Source organism: Amblyraja radiata, chromosome 6, assembly GCF_010909765.2.
Source record: "Amblyraja radiata isolate CabotCenter1 chromosome 6, sAmbRad1.1.pri, whole genome shotgun sequence".
NCBI lineage: Eukaryota > Metazoa > Chordata > Chondrichthyes > Rajiformes > Rajidae > Amblyraja > Amblyraja radiata.
In genome coordinates this window covers 34746887-34767007 of record NC_045961.1, presented here as the reverse complement: position 1 = coordinate 34767007, position 20121 = coordinate 34746887, and the positions used below count along the sequence as shown (strand labels likewise).

Sequence of the window (20121 nt, the reverse complement as noted above, 5' to 3'; positions counted from 1 at the left end):
ATTGGTACATTAATGTAAAATATACTGAGTATTTAGAGCCTCTAGATATTTTAGTGGTCTGTTAAGACATTAGTTTTCACATCAAATGCCTTGATAAATAGCATACCTATTCATATTGATAACATTAAAGCAACACGCAGTTTGGAAAACAAAATATTTTAGATTTCCATTGGACGTGAAAGAGAGAGAAAAATCCTGAAATACACGTCAGACACCTTTTATGGAGAGGGAACAGTTAACACATCAGGTCAAGGGTATGCCATAATAACTGCTGCATCAACAATGTTAATCTCTCCACAGATGTTACATGGCCCGCTCTGCATTTTCAGCATTTTCCATTTTTATTTGTAGCTTATAAATAAGCACATCTACTTTTATGACCTCAGTACCATGAAATGTAAAGCTCTGTTCGACTCACCTACACGAAGAACATTAAAGCAAAGCAGCTTGCAGCTGCTGTAGAAGAGACAACCTGCATGGTCTTGAATCTTATTTTTGTCCAATCAACATGATTACCTTTCATTTTTGGTTCAGAGGATGTGATCTTTTTAGGCAAAAAAACTTGAATTAATAATAGATCTGTAAATTCCTTCAAAACTACTTTTGTTTGTCCTCCTAAGCTATTTGTGCTTCTCTCCCTCATTGAAAGTCCCATTCATTAATCCAAATAGGCATCACCATTGACATAATTGTTTAGATTTTATTTTAAGCAAATACTTCATGTGTATTATCCCACCCCGACATTCCCACAATTTTAAATGGAGAATGTGTAACTTTAAATTGCCCACATTTCTTAAAAAAACATTAATACTTGTAGCTGACAGCTTTTATCTATTTAGCAAAGTGCAAGTCCTGAAATTCAATGCTGATTATTAATTGTGGGACACCTAGACACCAATCCTCCCCAGATTTTCCAGCACTTAAACTAGGAAATCTGGCCAATTAACTAGATTAACCTGGTGCAACCTGATTAACCAGGCCCATTAATTGCAATGGAAAGAATTGCCTGCAGAAATAAAGGACAAGCTTATTTCCTTTAGGATTCGCATTGATATGGATGTAAAAGTGTATTTATGCTTACATTAATTTTAATTTAATAGTTTTGAGTGTTCTTGAATATTTTGCAGGTCAACTGTAAATGCATTCTGAATTCCATTCAACAAGGTTCCGCATGGTAGGCTGCTCTGGAAGGTTAGATCGCATGGGATCCAAGGATAGATAAGTGAATGGATATAGCAATTGGCTTCATGGAAGGAAGCGGAGAGTGATGGTGAAAGGTTGCTTCTGAGACTGGAGGCCTGTGACTAGTGATGTGCCTCAGGGTTCAGTGCTGGGCCCGTTACTGTTTGTCATCTACATTTAGGGATAAGAGGGAAGTCTTTTAGGACCGAGATGAGAAAATCATTTTTTACACAGAGAGTGGTGAATCTGTGGAATTCTCTGCCACAGAAGGTATTTGATGCCAGTTCATTGGCTATATTTAAGAGGGAGTTAGATGTGGCCCTTGTGGCTAAAGGGATCAGGGGCTATGGAGAGAAGGCAGGGATGGGATACTGAGTTGGATGATCAGCCATGATCATATTGAATGGCGTTGCAGGCTCGAAGGGCCGAATGGCCTACTCCTGCATCTATTTTCTATGTTTCTATGTTTCTATGATTTGGACGAGAACCTACAGGGCAAGATTAACAAGTTTGCTGATGATACAAAAGTGTGTATTAGGTTTGCAGATGGTGAAGATGGTTGTGAAAGATTGCAGCAGTATCTGGATCGATTGGTCAGGTGAGCTGAGAAATGGTTGATGGAATTTAATACAGAGAAGTGTGAGGTGCTACATTTTGGGACGTCTAACAAGGGCAGGACCTACACATTGAATGGCAGGCCTCTGGGAGTGCTGTAGAGCAGAAGGATATAAGAGAGCAGGTGCATGGTCTATTGAAGGTCAAGTCACATGTAGCTAAGGTGGTCAAAAAGGCTTTTGGCACATTGGCCTTCATTAGTCAGAGTATTGAGTATAGAAGTTGGGAGGTCATGTTGCAGTTGTACGAGACATTGTTGAGACCACATTTAAAGTATTGTGTTCAGTTCTGCCGACCATGTTATAGGAAAGATATTGTCAAGCTTGAAAGGGTTCAGAGAATATTTACGAGGATGCTGCCAGGACTAGATGGTCTGAGCTATAGGGAGAGATTGAGTAGGCTGGGTCTCTATTCCTTGGAGCGCAGGAGGATGAGGGGTGTATAAAATCATGAGAGGAATAAATTGGGTAGATGCACATAATTTTTTGCCCAGAGCAGGGGAATCGAGGACCAGAGGACATATGTTCAAGGCGAAGGGGCAAATATTTAATAGGAATCTGAAGGGTAACCTTTTCCACACAAAAGGTGGTGGGTGTATGGAACAAGCTGCCAGAGGAGGTCGTTGAGGCTAGGACTATCCCAATGTTTAAGAAACAGTTAGGCAGGTACATGGATAGGATAAGCTTGGAGGGATATGGACTTGTGTAGCTGGGATGGTATGGGCAAGTTGGGTCAAAAGGCCTGTTTCCACACTGTATCACTATGACTCTGAGATGTGTGCACCTCCCTGTGTATGTCAAAGATTTGATTTTAAAAAAAGAATCGACTGAAATATTAACCATTTCATTTCCAAAGTCACCATGAATGCCTGACATTGTATAAAAATATCTGAGTATAGTCCCATGGTGTGCTATAAATTTGAAATTTCCAACTCTGTTGATTAAACGAGGAGAAAAATCATCTACATATTCGATGTGAAGAATACTGCCATGAAGATTATATTTGAACTGCAGCAATGGAACTAGAAATTGGCCTAAGAGAGGTTCAAAGGAATATTGACAAATTGGGAGTGAAGACAGGGTAAAGTCTCCAGGTGAAAGTACAAAATAAAATGGCTGAAAAAATAGCTAACAAGAAACTTCAGTTGGGAAGAGGGGTTTTAAAAAAACAATATTGGTTTTCAAGTGACTGAGGTGCAAACAAATGTAGGTCAGCACATACTTAATCAGTAAACAAATTGAATTATATCCAAGATTAAAACTGGACAAGAGTGTTTTGAGTGCACTGAAGATTTCAAAATTTATATTTGCCTATCACCACTGAACTCTCCTCAGAAATGCTAATCTTACTAATCGTGAAAGATCTGAAATACCTATTACTGGAAAAGGGTTTCCCATCATACTCAATGTTAATATTGTATTTTCCAAGCTAAACACAGAATAAATGAATTGTGGGTGGCATCTTGCAGATAAATACAGTATTTTTTCTTTATTAACCAAATTTCCAAATAGTATTACCGGCCTGGGCTTTTTCTACAAAAAAAAACTTGAGAAATATCTAATTACATAGTTTAGTTTAAAGATACAATTTGGAAACAGGCCCTTCGGCTCACCGAGTCCATGCCAACCATCAAACTAGTTTACACCAGCTCTATGTGATGTCACTTTCGCATTCATTCGATACACATTAGGGTGAATTCTATAGAGGCCAATAAACCGACAATCCCATACAAGTTTGGGAGGAAACCGGAGCATCTGGAAGAAATACATATAGTCAGAGAGAACGTGCAAACTCCACACAGGGATTAAATCTGGATAGCTGGCGCTGTGAGGCAGCAGTTCTACCAGCTGTGTCACCGTGCTACTCTTGAATTTAAATTCCCCAGTTCCATGGAAGAATTCACATACATGTCTTGGAATCAATGCTCTAGGACCTGTACTGTAATCCAATGCTTAAAAATCACTGTCATATCCATTGTCATATTGCCTCATTAAAAACGTGCACTGGAATTCAAATACAGCCATTGACAAACCATTCATTGTGAAAGATCTATTTTGAGTGTTGCTTTAAAATGAATCGACTAACCACGGTGAAGATGCAGTGCAGAACCACATGAAACACAGCAACCAAGATTTCAATTATGAGGATACATTTCATTAAGGTAGTTTATATTTTCATGTACAGGAGATTAAGAGAGACAGTACAAGTAGTTAAGACAATTCAATGAATTGACAAGTAATATCTGTTTTTGGTAGGGAATAAAAAGCAATGAGAGTTTAAATATTACTTCTAAGACAGTCAGGGGAAAAAATTAAATATAGGAAACATTTTCTATGCAAAGTGGAAAACTGGAAGCCAAGATCCCTAGACAAGAAGAGCTCAGCAGGTCAGACAACATTTCAGGTCTGGACCCTTCTTGCTCGTAAAACCTTCCTACTTTCTAAATAAAATAATGTATTTTGATTCAAGTATCTGTTTGTTACTTTGTCTGAAGGAGGCCCCAATCAGAAGCATCACCTATCGCCAAAGGAGGCCCCAACTGGAAGCATCACCCATCACCAAATGGATCGATTGTAATCATGTATTGTCTTTCTGCTGACTGGTTAGCACATAACAAAAGCTTTTCACTGCACCTCAGTACACGTGGCAATAAACCAAACTGAACTGAACAGTGAGAAATTATTGTTTTATATTGGGAACTAAAGCGGAGATCAACATTGGGTTGAGCTAATCAGTAACTGCAAAAATGCAATGAACGGAAGGTAAAAAGGTTAGAGAACTGAACTTCTGAACAGAATTCCTACCCCAATAAATGTAGAACTCGCATTTTTATTTGTACATCAATGGGTGCTGCACATTCAACAGGGCAACGGTTAATAACTTACTTCATTTCAATGGGTTGTTTAATAACCCAGCAGATTGGGTAGTGAATAAATTATTTTAATTATTTTGTATCAATAAATAAAAATGAAAAAATATTTTAACATTTTCTACTTTGTTTATGTACAGAACTTCCATGTCGTTAAAAACTATGAACTCAAAACAGGAAACACAAACTCTTTTGTTGTTGATTTTGAACAGACTATGAAGCGCTGAAGCAGTTTACGTGCATACCACCTATCAATGCAAATTAAAACATCGCATACCCGTTTCCCATCGTACAGAAGTCGAATTAAGTTATTTAACTTTGGAAACTTAATGCATGGCAAATAAGCAATAAGCAAATGGAAATAAAATTTCCCAGCGTAACTTAAGTAACAAAATAACAGGAAAAATCTTAAATAGAGGTCAGTATTTAATAGTTTATTTAAAAGTTCGAAATTAGTATCTTAAACATGTTTTAATTTCATCGATTAAGAATCCTATCAAACTTTGTTTAAGTAATGGATTGAGTTTATCTCCTGAAAATACTACGACGCCTGAAAACTAACGTTAAAGTATTAGGCATGTTTATAGTGACTATTAAAATATCTAACGTTAATGCATGCGAATCACGATGACTTTAAACTTAACTCACCTTGTTTTTTCACTGGCATTTTTCTCTCAGAATGTGGGGTTTGTTTTTTATTAGCATCAACTTTCTCCAGCTCTCGAGATGCTGGCACCCGACACGGCTCGTGTTTTCCTCTTCTCACTCCCATCAAACTACTATCACGCACCGTCAATAGTTAAACCTCCTTCGTAACGAATGCCCAATGACTGTTCTAATTAATAGAAACAATCCCCTCTCTCCATCACGCACACACACATGCCCACATCCAGAAAACTTCGGATAAAAACTTAATGAAGAAACTATTTTAAAACTGGAGAAAATAAATTTCCAGATGCTATATTGCGATAATTCAATCCAGTCCAATCTCACAAGGATTCGATTATTTTAATGGGAAAGACGCAATCTTCACAACTTTTAATATCCAAATCGATATGTTCAAATATCGTGTTTATTCCATGCTATTCCTTTCCGGGATGACAATCTGTTTTCTTTTCCCCCAATTATTTATTTTGGCAGCTTGTTAGGATTTGCAGGCAGGTGCCGATGCGCTGTTTGACCGAGCCAGGAGCGAAGATGTACTGGGGGGAAAACTGCAGCAGATGCCCGCACTAAGCGTCCAGACATTCAAAGTGCAAATATATTGTGTTGTTTTCATATCAATTTCTCATTCCTTGTAGAAGCTGTTCATGGTGGCCATACCCACCATCCCGTGCAACTGTTTGCGTCTTTAAAAAAAAAGAAAATTAAAACAATCAAATATATTTCCCCAAACACAGATGAAGGATACAAATCAAGAATAATTTCCACAAACAATCAGGATAATGCGATCGCAGCACATTATGATTTCAAAAGAGTAATCTTGTTTAAGTTTCAGCGATGCATTAGGGTTTGCAGCCTCTTTTAGGATTTAATGTATAATAAAAATAACCAAGGGCACTACCCATCTCAGATCATAACAGGTAACATATTAAAAAGTGACACAAGGCGAAGACGTGGGGAAAAGACCAGACAGGAGCTGGTGTCTTCATTCCCCGGTGCTGCTGATACGGGTTGAGCATGAAATCCGGATTAAAGGGCCAAAAACATAGCGCGACACCTGCCGAGAATGTTTATTCATACTTGTATTTATCTCCTCTGCTTAAATAGATATAGCACGCGGAATAATTTCAAACGCACCTCCCAGTGAAAGGCAATACTTGTATAGAAGTGCGTGCACCAGGGGAGCTGCCGGCTCCCGCTCTGCCCGTCTCCGCCTCTCCCTCTGGCTCCGATTCTCGCCCAACGGTCGCAGCCAAGCGGCACCCGCTCGCTAACGGAAGCAGCTCGCGTTGCCGTTGAGTGGCGTTTGGATTCACCATTCGGGAACGAGGAGCCGGCCGGTGACGGCCAGGAACAGCCTATCGGAGCTGCGCAAAGGGGCGGGTCTTCCGCTGACTCGGCAGGGGAGGAGGGACGACGAGGGGACAGGTCGGTCGGTCAGGTGATGAACATGTCTGCGGCCGGCAAGCTGGGCTCATTTGGAGGGCAAGCGAACATCTGACAGTTTACTTACGTTTTACTTTAGTAAGTTAGTGAATTTCGTCTTTTTCCTCACTGATCTCGGCAACTGTTCCACTTGTTGTCAGTCGGGTGCAGAAGATCTTGCTCAGGTATTTTTGTGTTTGTTCTATTTTGCAAAAGATGCTTGCACTAATTGCTGAAATCACGGCACATTTTCCCACTGTTAAAACGAACGCATTGATAAATTTGTTTAAGAAGGAACTGCAGATGCTGGAAAATCGAAGGTGGACAAAAGTGCTGGAGAAACTCAGCGGGTGCAGCAGCATCTATGATAGATGCTGCTATGATAGATGTATCTATGATAGATGCTGCACCCGCTGAGCTTCTCCAACACTTTTGTCTACCTTCGTATTGATAAATGTGTTTTGTTGCGCGGTTTATTCATATAAATTGTACACATTCGGGTTTATTAATCTGACGCCATTTTTTAATTGATAGTGTAGAGGATTGGTAGTTTGCAATATTTAATTTTAAATTATAAATATTTGTAGGCAACGATAATGGCAGACAATGTTACATTACTTGGACAAGATCATCAAAATAATAATCCCAGCCCAAATGTGATGGAAATGCTCATTGAACGGTTTGAACGTCTTCCTGAATTGGACAGGTGGGTTACTTTATATCGATCCCTCCAATATAACTTGTATGATGTTACGTACTGTAAATGACCCAGTCATTATCACAACATGGTACAACATAGTTTACTTACAGTACACTTCAGCATGTTATTATAGCAATGTGACGATGATTAGACTGGCAACATCAAAGATCTTATAAGATATTTGGCATGAGCTGAGTTCTGATAATATAAACTAAAGATACTAGAGGAGCCCCTCTAGTAGTATCTTTGATATAAACCGTGTAGTAAGCGGAGCTTCTACTAATAAAACACTACACTTGGTTAGTGTGGAGTAACCAATCTACACGTACTATAAGTAGTGATGTATTTCAGTATAGGCTGTTCAAGAATTTAATAATATAAGTGGACCTATATTCATGTTTGCTTAAACCAAATTAATTTTAAGTTACATTTTTTTTAAGTTAACTGAAACAAGCATGATCTGTAAAGGTGGCGATGGAAGCCATTTGTGTAATTGTACATATGTGGTTTATGAATAGGGCAACCTTTGACTAGCGAAGAAGACCCTGGCAAGCCTACCTACTCTTGTTTTACTTAATGCCTACAATTTTTTGGGCTATTTGTGTGTGTGTGTGTCGTACTGAAGGCTCTTCCTGGATAGATTTTTTTTTTATTGAGCTGAGAGGTCTATGAGATCAGTATGTTCCTTTTCATTCTTGGAGTTCAGAAATGAATAATTGTTTTTTGAGTGTGGTACAAATTGTAGCCAGTGATGGTGAACCATTTCTTAGAAACTGAAAAGAGGAGTTCCTGCAGTTTCTAGAAATAACTTCTCTTTGTAGCAAATAAGATGTTTCAAGAGATGACAGATGGATAGCTTATTTTCTTGACCCAGTTACTCTTACAAGAAATGTGGAGATGCCATCCACATTGACAAGGGTATTCCATTTTTATTTGAACCCTTCCTTAAAAGAAAACTACCAAATCATCAAATAATAGTTCCTACTTTGTGTTATTCATTCCAAGAATACACAGTCAGTCTGAAGAGGGGTCCCAAAACATTCTGTCCATTTCCCTCCACAGATGCTGCCTGACCTGTTGAATTCCCCCAGTACTTTGTTTTATGGATTCCAACAAGCCTTTCAGGCTAGTCAAAAAAGTAAAAGCAAGTAGTTTTCCAATGTGAACTGAGAAGATGAATACAAAACTCTCAATGAAAGGAAGATAATAGAAATTGGACATTAAATGGTAGAATTTGGAAAATGTAAAGGAACAGAGAGGCTTTTGTATGCAAATCAATGCCTCATTTAATGCACTAACAGGAAATACACCTGATATTCTTCCCTTTACTGACCAAGATGTAGAATACAAAAGCAGAGAGCAGCACAGCTCTTTAGAAAACTATTATCTTTCACAGTGCTATCACATTTCAGGAAGGATCTGAAGGTACAAGAAAATATACTCGAGCTTTGAGGGTGTGACAGGACTGGAGAATTATTGTTCAGAAGAAAGATTTTAATATGCTTAGGCTGTTTTTATTTGTGGTGAGTAAAATCAGAAGGGATTGTTTAAAGTTGATAAGAAAAGCATATTTCATTAAGCAGAGGTCAATATCCAGGAGGCAGATTCAGTAGATAGGTAAAAGATTAAGTGTAATTGAAGAAAAAATTCTGTTAGATTAGATTAGATTAAACTTTATTAATCCCCTTATTCAGGGGAAATTCTGATGTCCTTGCAGCACACTAATAAAAATACAACATAGCATTCAAAAAGAAGTTCAACACAAAAACATCCCCCCACAGTGATTCCCACTGTGGGGGAAGGCACAAAGTCCAGTCCCCATCCTCTTGTCCACCCAAAGTCGGGCCTATTGAGGCCTCCACAGTCGCCGCCACGGCGCCCGATGTTCTCGCCGGGTGATGGTGCTCCGGCGTCGGGAGAACCCCCAGCGGCTTGGGGTGCCAGGAACGGCCGCCTTCCCACCGGAGACCGCGGCTTCCAAGCCAACAGACCGCGCCGAACGGAGCTCCACACACTGGCGATCTCGGCAAGAGATCCCAGGCTCCGGGATGTAAAGTTCAGCGCCGCAGCTGGCCGCTCCACAGAATCGCGGCTCCACGATGTTCTCATCTGCGGTCCCAGCATACTGGAGTTCCAGCGCGGCGACCCAGGAAAGGCATCGCCCGCTCCGCAATAGCGCTCCAGCGCTGCGCCGCCGCCAAAGCCGATGTTCTGGCCAGGTCCCCTCAGGGAAACGTCGCTCCAGGACCCAGTTCATCAGTAATACGGATATGGCAGAATCAATCTTGTTGTTAAAAGTAAACTTGAAGTGTTTCTATCTTCCAAGAGCTGGGATATTGAATTAATCTGTTACATTATTGGCCTTTCTTCAAGATCAAGGATTATTTACTATTTCGTCATTTTTTAATGTCCTCCGGTATTTTTATATCTTCTTTTACAAGAGATTTTAAATTGTACATGCACTGATTGCTGGTGCTGCTGCACTTTAGACCTACAGTGCCCTCCATAATGTTTGGGACAAAGATCCATCATTTATTTATTTGCCTCTGTACTCCACAATTTGAAATTTGTAATAGAAAAAAAATCACATGTGTTTAAAGTGCACATTGTCAGATTTTAATAAAGGACATTTTTATACATTTTGGTTTCACCATGTAGAAATTACAGCAGTGTTTATACACAGTCCCCCCCCCCCCCCCCCCCCCCCCCCCCCCATTTCAGGGCACCATAATGGTTGCGACAGAGCAATGTCATGTCAATGAAAGTAGTCATGTTTAGTATTTTGTTGCATATCCTCTGCATGTAATGACTGCTTGAAGTCTACGATTCATGGACATCACCAGTTACTGGGTATCTTCTCAGGTGATGCTCTGCCAGGCCTGTATTGCAGCCATCTTTAGCTTATGCTTGTTTTGGGGGCTAGTCCCTTTCAGTTTTCTCTTCAGCATACAAAAGGCATGCTCAATTGGGTTCAGATAGGGTGATTGACTTGGCCACTCAAGAATTTACAATTTTTTAGCTTTGACAAACTCCTTTGTTGCTTTAGCAGTATGTTTGGGATCATTGTCTTGCGGTAGAATGAACCGCAATGAGTTTTGAGGCATTTGTTTGAACTTGAGCAGATAGGATGTGTCTATACGCTTCAGAATTGTTACTACCATCAGCAGTTGTATCATCAATGAAGATAAGTGAGCCAGTACCTTCAGCAGCCATACTTGCCCAGGTCATAACACCCCCAACACAGTGTTTCACAGATGCGGTGGTATGCTTTGGATCTTGGGCAGTTCCTTCTCTCCTCCATACTTTGCTCTTGCCATCACTGATATGTTAATCTTCATCTCATCTGTCCACAAGACCTTTTTCCAGAACTGTGGTTGCTCTTTTAAGTATATCTTGGCAAACTGTAACCTGGCCATCCTAAATGAATGAATGGTGAATACGTTTATTGGCCAAGTAAGTATGTACACATACAAGAAATTTGCCTTAGTACTCCACTCGCAAGTAACAAGACGACATACAGTAACAATAAAGAATGACACATAAAACATTAAACATTAATAATAAAACATTACAGTTTAAACTTGTGAATGAAATAAAATACCAGAGCAAAAGGAGGCTACAGACCTTTGGTTATTGAGTAGACCTACTGTTCGTGGAAAAAAGCAGTTTTTATGTCTGGCCGGCTTTGACAGTTTGGAGGCTCCTTCCAGAGGAAAGTGCTTCAAAGTGTTTATGGCCAGGGTGAGAGGGGTCTGAGATGATCTTACCCGCTCGCATCCTTGCAGTGTACAGTTCGTCAATGTGGGGGGAAGGTTGCAATCAATAACCTCATCTGATCGGACGATTAGCTGCAGCCTCCAGATGTCGTGCTTGGTGGCAGAGCCAAACCAGACCATGATGGAGAAGGTGAGGATAGACTCTACGATGGCAGTATAGAATTGGACCATCATTGCCTGTGTCAGCTTGTGTTTTCTCAGCTGCCGCAGGAAGTTCTTTCTGCCTTTTTGACTGTGGAGTCGATGGTGGCCCCCCCATTGTTGATGGTGATGATGGTTCCAAGGAACTTAAAATACTCCACAGATGTGACTGTGGTGTTGTTGATGGTTAGTGAGGGGAGGGGAGGGTGAGCTCTCCTAAAGTCTACTATCAATTCCACTCTCTTAAGGGCATTGAGCTCCAGGCTGTTACAAATGCGCCAGGATGCCAGCTGTCTTCCTGTCTGATGGCAGATTCCTCCCCATCCTGGATCAGTCCAATCAGGGTTGTGTCGTCCGCAAACTTGAGAAGCTTGACAGAGGAGTCTGTGAAGGTGCAGTCGTTGGTGTAGAAAGAGTAAAGGAAAGAAGAGAGTACGCAGCCTTGCGGTGCTCCTATGCGGGTCTGAGATGTGATTTCCCAGCCTCACATGCTGCTTCCTGTCTGTCTGTCAGGAGGTTGGTGATCCACTGACAGAGGTGTTCAAGCACTTACAGAGGTGTTCATTTGAAGAGTTTGGAGTGCAGTGGCCGTAGCACAATGGTGTTGAATGCAGAGCTAAAATCAACAAACAAAATCCTTGCATAGGTCCCCTGGCGGTCTAGGTGCTGGAGGATGAAGTGTAGGCCTAGGTTGACTGATCTATTGGCCCGGTATGCAAACTGCAGAGGGTCCAGCAGGGGGATCGCAATATTTTTCAGCTGGGCCAGATCAAGTCTTTCAAGGGTCTTCATGACTACAGAGGTCAGTGCGACAGGCCTATAGTCATTAAGGCCTGTAATCCTTGTCTTTTTGGGTACAGGGACAATAGTGGAGACTTTGAAGCAGGCAGGAACAGTACAGGTTTGAGGGACTGGTTGAAATTGTATGTGTAGACCGGTGCCAGATGTTTGGCACAGTGGTTGGAGCTCCCGAAATCGATCCCTAATTAAGGGACCGCGAGCTCCACGATGTTAAGTCTGCAAGCTTCCGCGGTTGGAGCTCCAGAAGTCGATCCCCAGCAAAGGGACCGCCATTTCCACGATGTTAGGCCGCAGTACAGACAGAGATGCGATACGAAAGAAGTTGCATCACTGTCGGGGAAAGAGATTTAAAAAGGTTTCCCCCACCCCCCACATAATACAAAGATCCACTAAAACATACATTTAACAACAGACTAAAAACAACAAAAGAAGAATAGGATGAGACAGACTGATGGCGAGGCTGCCATCCAATCACCACTTTTTATTAAAACCAGCATGGATACAATCGGTCACCTGTGTTTTTCTATACTTTTCTGCACTTTTTTGCAATTCTAGCATGTTCAATGTATTATTATGAGAGTGCATTGTCTAATGTGAGATCCCAGTGTACTTTACAAAGACTGTCTCTAGATTTAAAGGAGCAGGGGAGTTTTCCAAGATGCCTAATCTGTATTTACCATCCTAAAAAATTGAATCTGGTTATTATTTCAATATTACCTGTGGGGCTGTTCCCAAATTGGTTGCCATGATGCGTTCACTTAAAAACTGTAAGATTTGCAAAACAATTAAGAATGCAAGTCTCCCTTTCTATCACAGAGTTTTCTATGTTCTAAATGGTCATTTAGACTGTCTAACGGCAAACAAATTACTGATACATGTGGAGACTGGATTATCTCTGGAAATTTAAAAAGAGTAAATATATATTGGCAGGATACCATTGGGACTACAAGTTTTTGCTAAAACAAACAATATAGTCAATATAGTCTACAAAGGAATGGAACTAGGGGATGCAAGAAAATCCAGACAGTTGCTCACAATTCTAGAATATTAAGGAATGGCTAATGAAATTGGACATTGAGGCTTCTTAAAATCAGGAAATATGGAATGCCATGGCACCTTCAGTTATTCTCAAATAGCTAATCATTGGAAAATTTCATAAAACAGTTGACATCGGAAATTGTTTCTCCTGCACTGCAGCCTTTTGATTTTTGATTGTGATCTCCACCCCACAAAGAACATATGTCTAAGTTCTAATATAGATATAGATAGAAAATGCTGGTGTAACTCAGCGGGGCAGGCAGCATCTTTGGAGAGAAGGAATGGGTGATGTTTCGGGCCAAAATCCTTCTTCAACCAACCTCTTTGAAGCACTTCATTTTGGTAGATGCAAGTACTACTTGCCAGTAGTCATTAGGCTGCATACTCTTCTTGGGTACTTTTTGAAGCAGATGGGAATCTCAGAAGGTAGAAGCGATAGGTTGAAGGCATCCTTGACTATTCCAGCCAGTTTGCCCACACTTTGGGATGGGGTGCTTTGGATGGAATCACCATCTTGACTTTCGCCTCAGAAACTGAGATCACGGGGCTATGCTGACTCGTAGGTGTCTCATTGTTCTACCTTTCAAACCATGCTTAAAAAGCATTGAGATTATCTGAAAGAAATGTGTCATTGCTGCTTGTACCCAGTTTCGCCTTGTAGATAATGATCATATGCAAGCTTTGCCACAGTTGTCAAGCGTCTGTCTATGACTCCAACTGAATGTGGAATCGTCTCTGCACTCGGGATGGCATTCATTAGTTTGTACTTGAACTTCTTCTTGAAGGATTTTTTGGAATGTATGCGGGATAGTTATCTAAATCAACATGTAGAGGAACCAACGAGAGAGCAGGCTATTTTAGACTGGGTATTGAGTAATGAGGAAGGGTTAGTTAGCAGTCTTGTTGTACGTGCCCCCTTGGGCAAGAGTGACCATAATATGGTTGAGTTCTTCATTAGGATGGAGAGTGACATTGTTAATTCAGAAACAATGGTTCTGAACTTAAAGAAAGGTAACTTTGAGGGTATGAGACGTGAATTGGCCAAGATTGACTGGCAATTAATTCTAAAAGGGTTGACGGTGGATATGCAATGGAAGACATTTAAAGACTGCATGGATGAACTACAAAAATTGTTCATCCCAGTTTGGCAAAAGAATAAATCAGGGAAGGTAGTGCATCCGTGGATAACAAGGGAAATCAGGGATAGTATCAAAGCGAAGGATGATGCGTACAAATTAGCCAGAAAAAGCAGCATACATGGGAGAAATTCAGAGACCAGCAGAGGAGGACAAAGGGCTTAATTAGGAAAGGAAAAATAGATTATGAAAGAAAACTGGCAGGGAACATAAAAACTGACTGCAAAGGTTTTTATAGATATGTGAAAAGAAAGAGATTAGTTAAAACAAATGTAGGTCCCTTGCAGTCAGAAACAGGTGAGTTGATCATGGGGAACAAGGATATGGCGGACCAATTGAATAACTACTTTGGTTCCGTCTTCACTAAGGAAGACATAAATAATCTGCCGGAAATAGCAGGGGATCGCGGGTCAAAGGAGTTGGAGGAATTGAGTGAAATCCAGGTTAGCCGGGAAGTGGTGTTGGGTAAATTAAATGGATTAAAGGCCGATAAATCCCCAGGGCCAGATAGGCTGCATCCCAGAGTACTTAAGGAAGTAGCTCCAGAAATAGTGGATGCATTAGTAATAATCTTTCAAAACTCTTTAGATTCTGGAGTAGTTCCTGAGGATTGGCGGGTAGCAAACGTAACCCCACTTTTTAAGAAGGGGGGGAGAGAGAAAACGGGGAATTACAGACCAGTTAGTCTAACATCGGTAGTGGGGAAACTGCTAGAGTCAGTTATTAAAGATGGGATAGCAGCACATTTGGAAAGTGGTGAAATCATTGGACAAAGTCAGCATGGATTTACAAAAGGTAAATCATGTCTGACGAATCTTATAGAATTTTTCGAGGATGTAACTAGTAGCGTGGATAGGGGAGAACCAGTGGATGTGGTGTATCTGGACTTCCAGAAGGCTTTCGACAAGGTCCCACATAAGAGATTAGTTTACAAACTTAAAGCACACGGCATTGGGGGTTCAGTATTGATGTGGATAGAGAACTGGCTGGCAAACAGGAAGCAAAGAGTAGGAGTAAACGGGTCCTTTTCACAATGGCAGGCAGTGACTAGTGGGGTACCGCAAGGCTCAGTGCTGGGACCCCAGCTATTTACAATAAATATTAATGATCTGGATGAGGGAATTGAAGGCAATATCTCCAAGTTTGCGGATGACACTAAGCTGGGGGGCAGTGTTAGCTGTGAGGAGGATGCTAGGAGACTGCAAGGTGACTTGGATAGGCTGGGTGAGTGGGCAAATGTTTGGCAGATGCAGTATAATGTGGATAAATGTGAGGTTCTCCATTTTGGTGGCAAAAACAGGAAAGCAGACTATTATCTAAATGGTGGCCGACTAGGAAAAGGGGAGATGCAGCGAGACCTGGGTGTCATGGTACACCAGTCATTGAAAGTGGGCATGCAGGTGCAGCAGGCAGTGAAGAAAGCGAATGGTATGTTAGCTTTCATAGCAAAAGGATTTGAGTATAGGAGCAGGGAGGTTCTACTGCAGTTGTACAGGGTCTTGGTGAGACCACACCTGGAGTATTGCGTACAGTTTTGGTCTCCAAATCTGAGGAAGGACATTATTGCCATAGAGGGAGTGCAGAGAAGGTTCACCAGACTGATTCCTGGGATGTCAGGACTGTCTTATGAAGAAAGACTGGATAGACTTGGTTTATACTCTCTAGAATTTAGGAGATTGAGAGGGGATCTTATAGAAACTTACAAAATTCTTAAGGGGTTGGACAGGCTAGATGCAGGAAGATTGCTCCCGATGTTGGGGAAGTCCAGGACAAGGGGTCACAGCTTAAGGATAAGGGGGAAATCCTTTAAAACCGAGATGAGAAGAACTTTTTTCACACAGAGAGTGGTGAATCTCTGGAACTCCCTGCCACAGAGGGTAGTCGAGGCCAGTTCATTGGCTATATTTAAGAGGGAGTTAGATGTGGCCCTTGTGGCTAAGGGGATCAGAGGGTATGGAGAGAAGGCAGGTACGGGATACTGAGTTGGATGATCAGCCATGATCATATTGAATGGCGGTGCAGGCTCGAAGGGCCGAATGGCCTACTCCTGCACCTAATTTCTATGTTTCTATGTTTCTGTAACTCTGAATCACCTGTCCTAAACACCATTGATGTTCTATGTTAGCTTATTATTTATAGTTGAGATTTGTAAATGAAAACTAGGTGTATTCTTTTTCTCCAGAACATTCTTTGCCTATGGACCTTTCTACCTTGGGATAAATTCAGCATTTGCTGGTTTAATTGCCAACAGTTTCTTTCGGAGAGTCCTCAATATTGCACAGGCTCGTTTTACGTCCAATTTGCCTATGGCAGTCCTTCCATTTTTGTCGACTGTAGCAGGATATAATGCTGTTGTATCAAAACCTTTGCTTTCAGGTTAGTAAAGGCTCTTGTCTATTTAAAAATATATATTTTTATACTTGTCCTGCCTGGATTCAACTAGCAATATTCCTATTTATAGAGCAAAGTATTTTCTGGCAGCCTTTGTCCTATATTAATTTTGATTAATTTTAATACTTTGGGGAAAAGGAAGAAACTGACCATACCTAATGCATTGTGTAACATATTAATACTTTTCCTGAATAAAATGTCCATTTTATTCTCTCTGTTAGCTGATGGAAAAAGAAGGGAAACAAGGTTGTAAACTAGCAGCCCTGGGGTTGGGGGAGGGGGCATGGATTGTAAGGATGATGTATCTTGCCTGTATCAATTGAATGTCTGTTTTAAAATAATGCTAAAAGGCATGCTGTAACAATTTTACGTTGAAACAAGTTATGAATTTATTTTTATAGGTGATTTAAACTGTCCCACATGTGCTCTAGTCAGAGGAGGATTGGTAGCTTCTCTTGGTGGGGGGCTATATCCCATTGTTTTGGCCTTGCCTATAAATGCTGGGCTTGCAACAAGGTAAGGACAACTGCACCACTATAAAACCATCTTAATGTTTTGATTCTGTAGTTCCCTCTGCTGTCTTCAGGTGAGGAATGTGATGGTCACAATATTTCAGTCCAGTGTCTAAATTGATTTGTAATATTGTGAATACATATTTTCAATATTAATTGTGAAAAACATATAACCTCCTTTAGTAGAAGGTCTATATGGTTGTCTCGAATCAAAGCATCTTTGACCTCCCGGTTGCGAAATACAGAGTATAGAATTTGAGATTCCTTCCATAGATCATCTCAGAGCGGAATTTTCTATTCAGGAAGGTTTTCTAAAAAAAAAAACCAGCAACATCACCTCTGACAAATGCCTGATTATGTCCTCAGGTTACGATCAGTTTACAAGAACGATGGCCTGGGGAGGACCTGTATTTGTTGTTCTATAAAATGTATTGTTACTTTTTAATTTAAATACTGGTTTCTATTCTGTCGAAAAATCATAAGCAATCATGATATCAAGAACACCAAATAGGAGCAGGAGCAGGCCACCTGGCCCCTCAAGCCTGCCTTGCCATTCAGTATAATCATGGCTGATGTATCCTGGCCTCAAATCCCCCTCTGTGCCAGATCCCCATAAACCATTAATCCACCTGCTCTATTGAAAATAAAAACATCTCTACTTTAAAGATAATAAGTGTGACTTTTCAAAAGTCTGGGTAGAGAATTTCAGAAATTTCTTAAATGACTGGCCTTTAATTCAGAAGTGTGTCCTCTCATTTAAGATTATCTCACTAATAAAAAGCATACTGGCTAAACAAGCGAGAGCTTAAATTAGTTTAAACTTTTGCCAAATAAAATCCAGAATTCGATGACATCCAAAAAGCATAAAAGACCAAGAACTACCATCGTGAACTGAAAGGTTTGAATGTAATTTGCTTGGGGTATGCACCCACGCACACTGGGACTAATATTTGCCAAATGGTGTGACATTAATTCTGTTGCTTCTCTGCCCCTATCTAAACAAGCTTGTGCTTTCCCGCCTATAGCATGTTACTTTTTTTTCTTGAGAGTTTATATTGAACTAAGGAACATTTTGCTTCTCTAAGTACAAATATACAAGCACTGCGGCACACCGGTGGAGTTGCTGCCTTACAGTGCCAGAGACCAGGGTTCTATCCTGACTAGGACCCGATAAGACGAGTGCTTGTCTGTACCGAGTTTGCACTTTCTCCCTGTGACCTACATGAGATTTTTCTAGGATCTCAGGTTTCCTCCCATACTCTAAAGACGTACAGGTTTGTAGGTTAATTGGCTTGGTATAATTGTAAATTGTCTCGAGTGTGTGCAGGATAGTGTTAGGGTGGAACCCTCTCCAAGACAGAAGTGAAGCTCACCGTTTGACCTGTTTTTACAAAATGTTAAATGGTCAGCTCGACATAGATTACAAGACCTACACCAAACCCAAACCAATTAGGAGCAGACGAGGGCATTCGATCCAATTTGTGATCCCAGCTACAAAGACAGATGTGTACAGCAATTCGTTCTTCCCCCGCACAATTAAAGCATGGAATAATCTCCACCCTACTATAGTTACCCAACCAGATGCAACTAAATTTAAAGTAGCTCTTTCTTCCCAATAACCCTTTCTGGCTTAAGTCCTCCCTCCACCACCTCCAGTTTAAATTCCATTTGGAATATTTTGGAGGACCAAGAAACCAAGTGTGCGGGCATCGCTGGTCAGTGTGGACTCGGTGGGCCGAAGGGCCTGTTTCCACACAATATCTCTAAACTAAACTATTCTATATCTAGTTTCTAATTCCATTATATTTTTCTTCCAGGTACAATACAAGCCCAATGCCAGAAAAAGGAAATATAATAAGATTCTGGGTTGCTGTTTGTCAGCCAATTATGAAGAAATTAAGTTTTGTGCTAATCCTTCAAGCTGCCTTTGGAGTCTACCTCAGTTCCAAGCATTATGCAATTTACCAGAAGATGCTTGAACTTCCTCCATCGCACACAGATTCTGAACTAGACATTAGTTAAAGGAGAAAAAGTATTTAATATCATGAATATTTGCCTGTATGTTATCATGTATTACCAGTATTCAGTGTGGTGTTTAAGAAATCTTACTGACTTGAGTAATGACATTACAACCCATCAAGCTCATAACAAAAAACCCAAAGCAGTCCCTTGTACCTAAAAAACTAATTGGCTGCCATGTCAGTCATAAAATTAATTACTTTTACAACAGATGAACATACTGAATAATCTTGATTGTTTAAGATTTATGGTTTTGGTTTACAATCAACAAACAATTCAAAGAAACAAAGCAGATTTCCTTTATATAATGGGAAATTAACTTTCCAAATTTGTAATAAATTTAGTAAAACAAACACATTGTAATGTAGTATTATTTTACTGAGCTTCTCTCTACCTAAGGGGGAAGCAGCCCTGCAATTCTGCTCTTCGACCCTGTTCCCATCCAGCTCCTTCCTTCAAATCTCAATTATACCTTTTGCAAATCAATTGATAAATTGGTGACTGGGGAGCTTGCAGTGTCACTAAAATTACTGTCATTCGTTCCCTTTTCCTTCTAATGTCTTTGGCCTCCTGCTATTGTTATTTATGTCAACAAAAGTCAGATTCAAAATGAAACCACCCATGGTAGATTATATAATTATTGCATACATGTTATGTTTGTGAATTTTTAAATGAGATTCAAACCAAAGACTTTCCATATTTATAAATAACAAAAAGCATATTATTTTAAGGTTGCTTTTGTAAAAGCAGCCTTATGATTAGTTGTTTCTGTGAAAGAAGCACACTTTTTTTTCTTATGGAGCAAAATGGTGCTGATTCATGTCGTGAAGCTTGGAATAAAAGGTATACATCC

The 20121-nt window shown here is 40.4% G+C and overlaps 2 protein-coding genes across 5 annotated transcripts in view; one reads left to right on the top strand and one right to left on the bottom strand.

The window, feature by feature from the left end:
- dlg2 (discs large MAGUK scaffold protein 2) overlaps positions 1 to 6608 on the bottom strand; it is a 652656-nt gene extending 646048 nt beyond the window's left edge. For all 3 annotated transcript variants that reach the window (XR_004412314.1, XM_033022520.1, XM_033022521.1), the window contains exons 1-2: positions 6467 to 6608; positions 5315 to 6015 (exon numbers count right to left, since the gene is read on the bottom strand). Coding sequence is in view for 2 of the 3 variants with exons in the window: in XM_033022520.1 (XP_032878411.1) it covers positions 5315 to 5438 (124 nt within the window). In the remaining variant the exon portion in view is untranslated. The remainder of the gene's footprint in view (positions 1 to 5314; positions 6016 to 6466) is intronic.
- A 112-nt stretch (positions 6609 to 6720) lies between these two features.
- On the top strand, positions 6721 to 20121 carry tmem126a (transmembrane protein 126A). 2 transcript variants are annotated; one of them, XM_033022518.1, is made up of 5 exons: positions 6721 to 6853; positions 7342 to 7460; positions 16529 to 16722; positions 17139 to 17253; positions 19067 to 20121. In XM_033022518.1, the coding sequence occupies exons 2-5, from the start codon at positions 7351 to 7353 to the stop codon at positions 19269 to 19271; spliced, it is 624 nt and encodes a 207-aa protein (XP_032878409.1). In that variant the 5' UTR covers positions 6721 to 6853; positions 7342 to 7350; the 3' UTR covers positions 19272 to 20121. The 2 variants fall into 2 exon arrangements, with proteins under 2 accessions (XP_032878409.1, XP_032878410.1); XM_033022519.1 differs by having other exon boundaries at positions 6778 to 6939.

Excerpts from the sequence above, each read along its gene's own strand:
- tmem126a (XM_033022518.1), top strand. The coding sequence starts at position 7,351 with ATGGCAGACAATGTTACATTACTTGGACAAGATCATCAAAATAATAAT. Across the intron at positions 7,461-16,528 it reads CGTCTTCCTGAATTGGACAG|AACATTCTTTGCCTATGGAC; the intron begins GTGGGTTACTTT and ends CTTTTTCTCCAG. Across the intron at positions 17,254-19,066 it reads AATGCTGGGCTTGCAACAAG|GTACAATACAAGCCCAATGC; the intron begins GTAAGGACAACT and ends TTTTTCTTCCAG.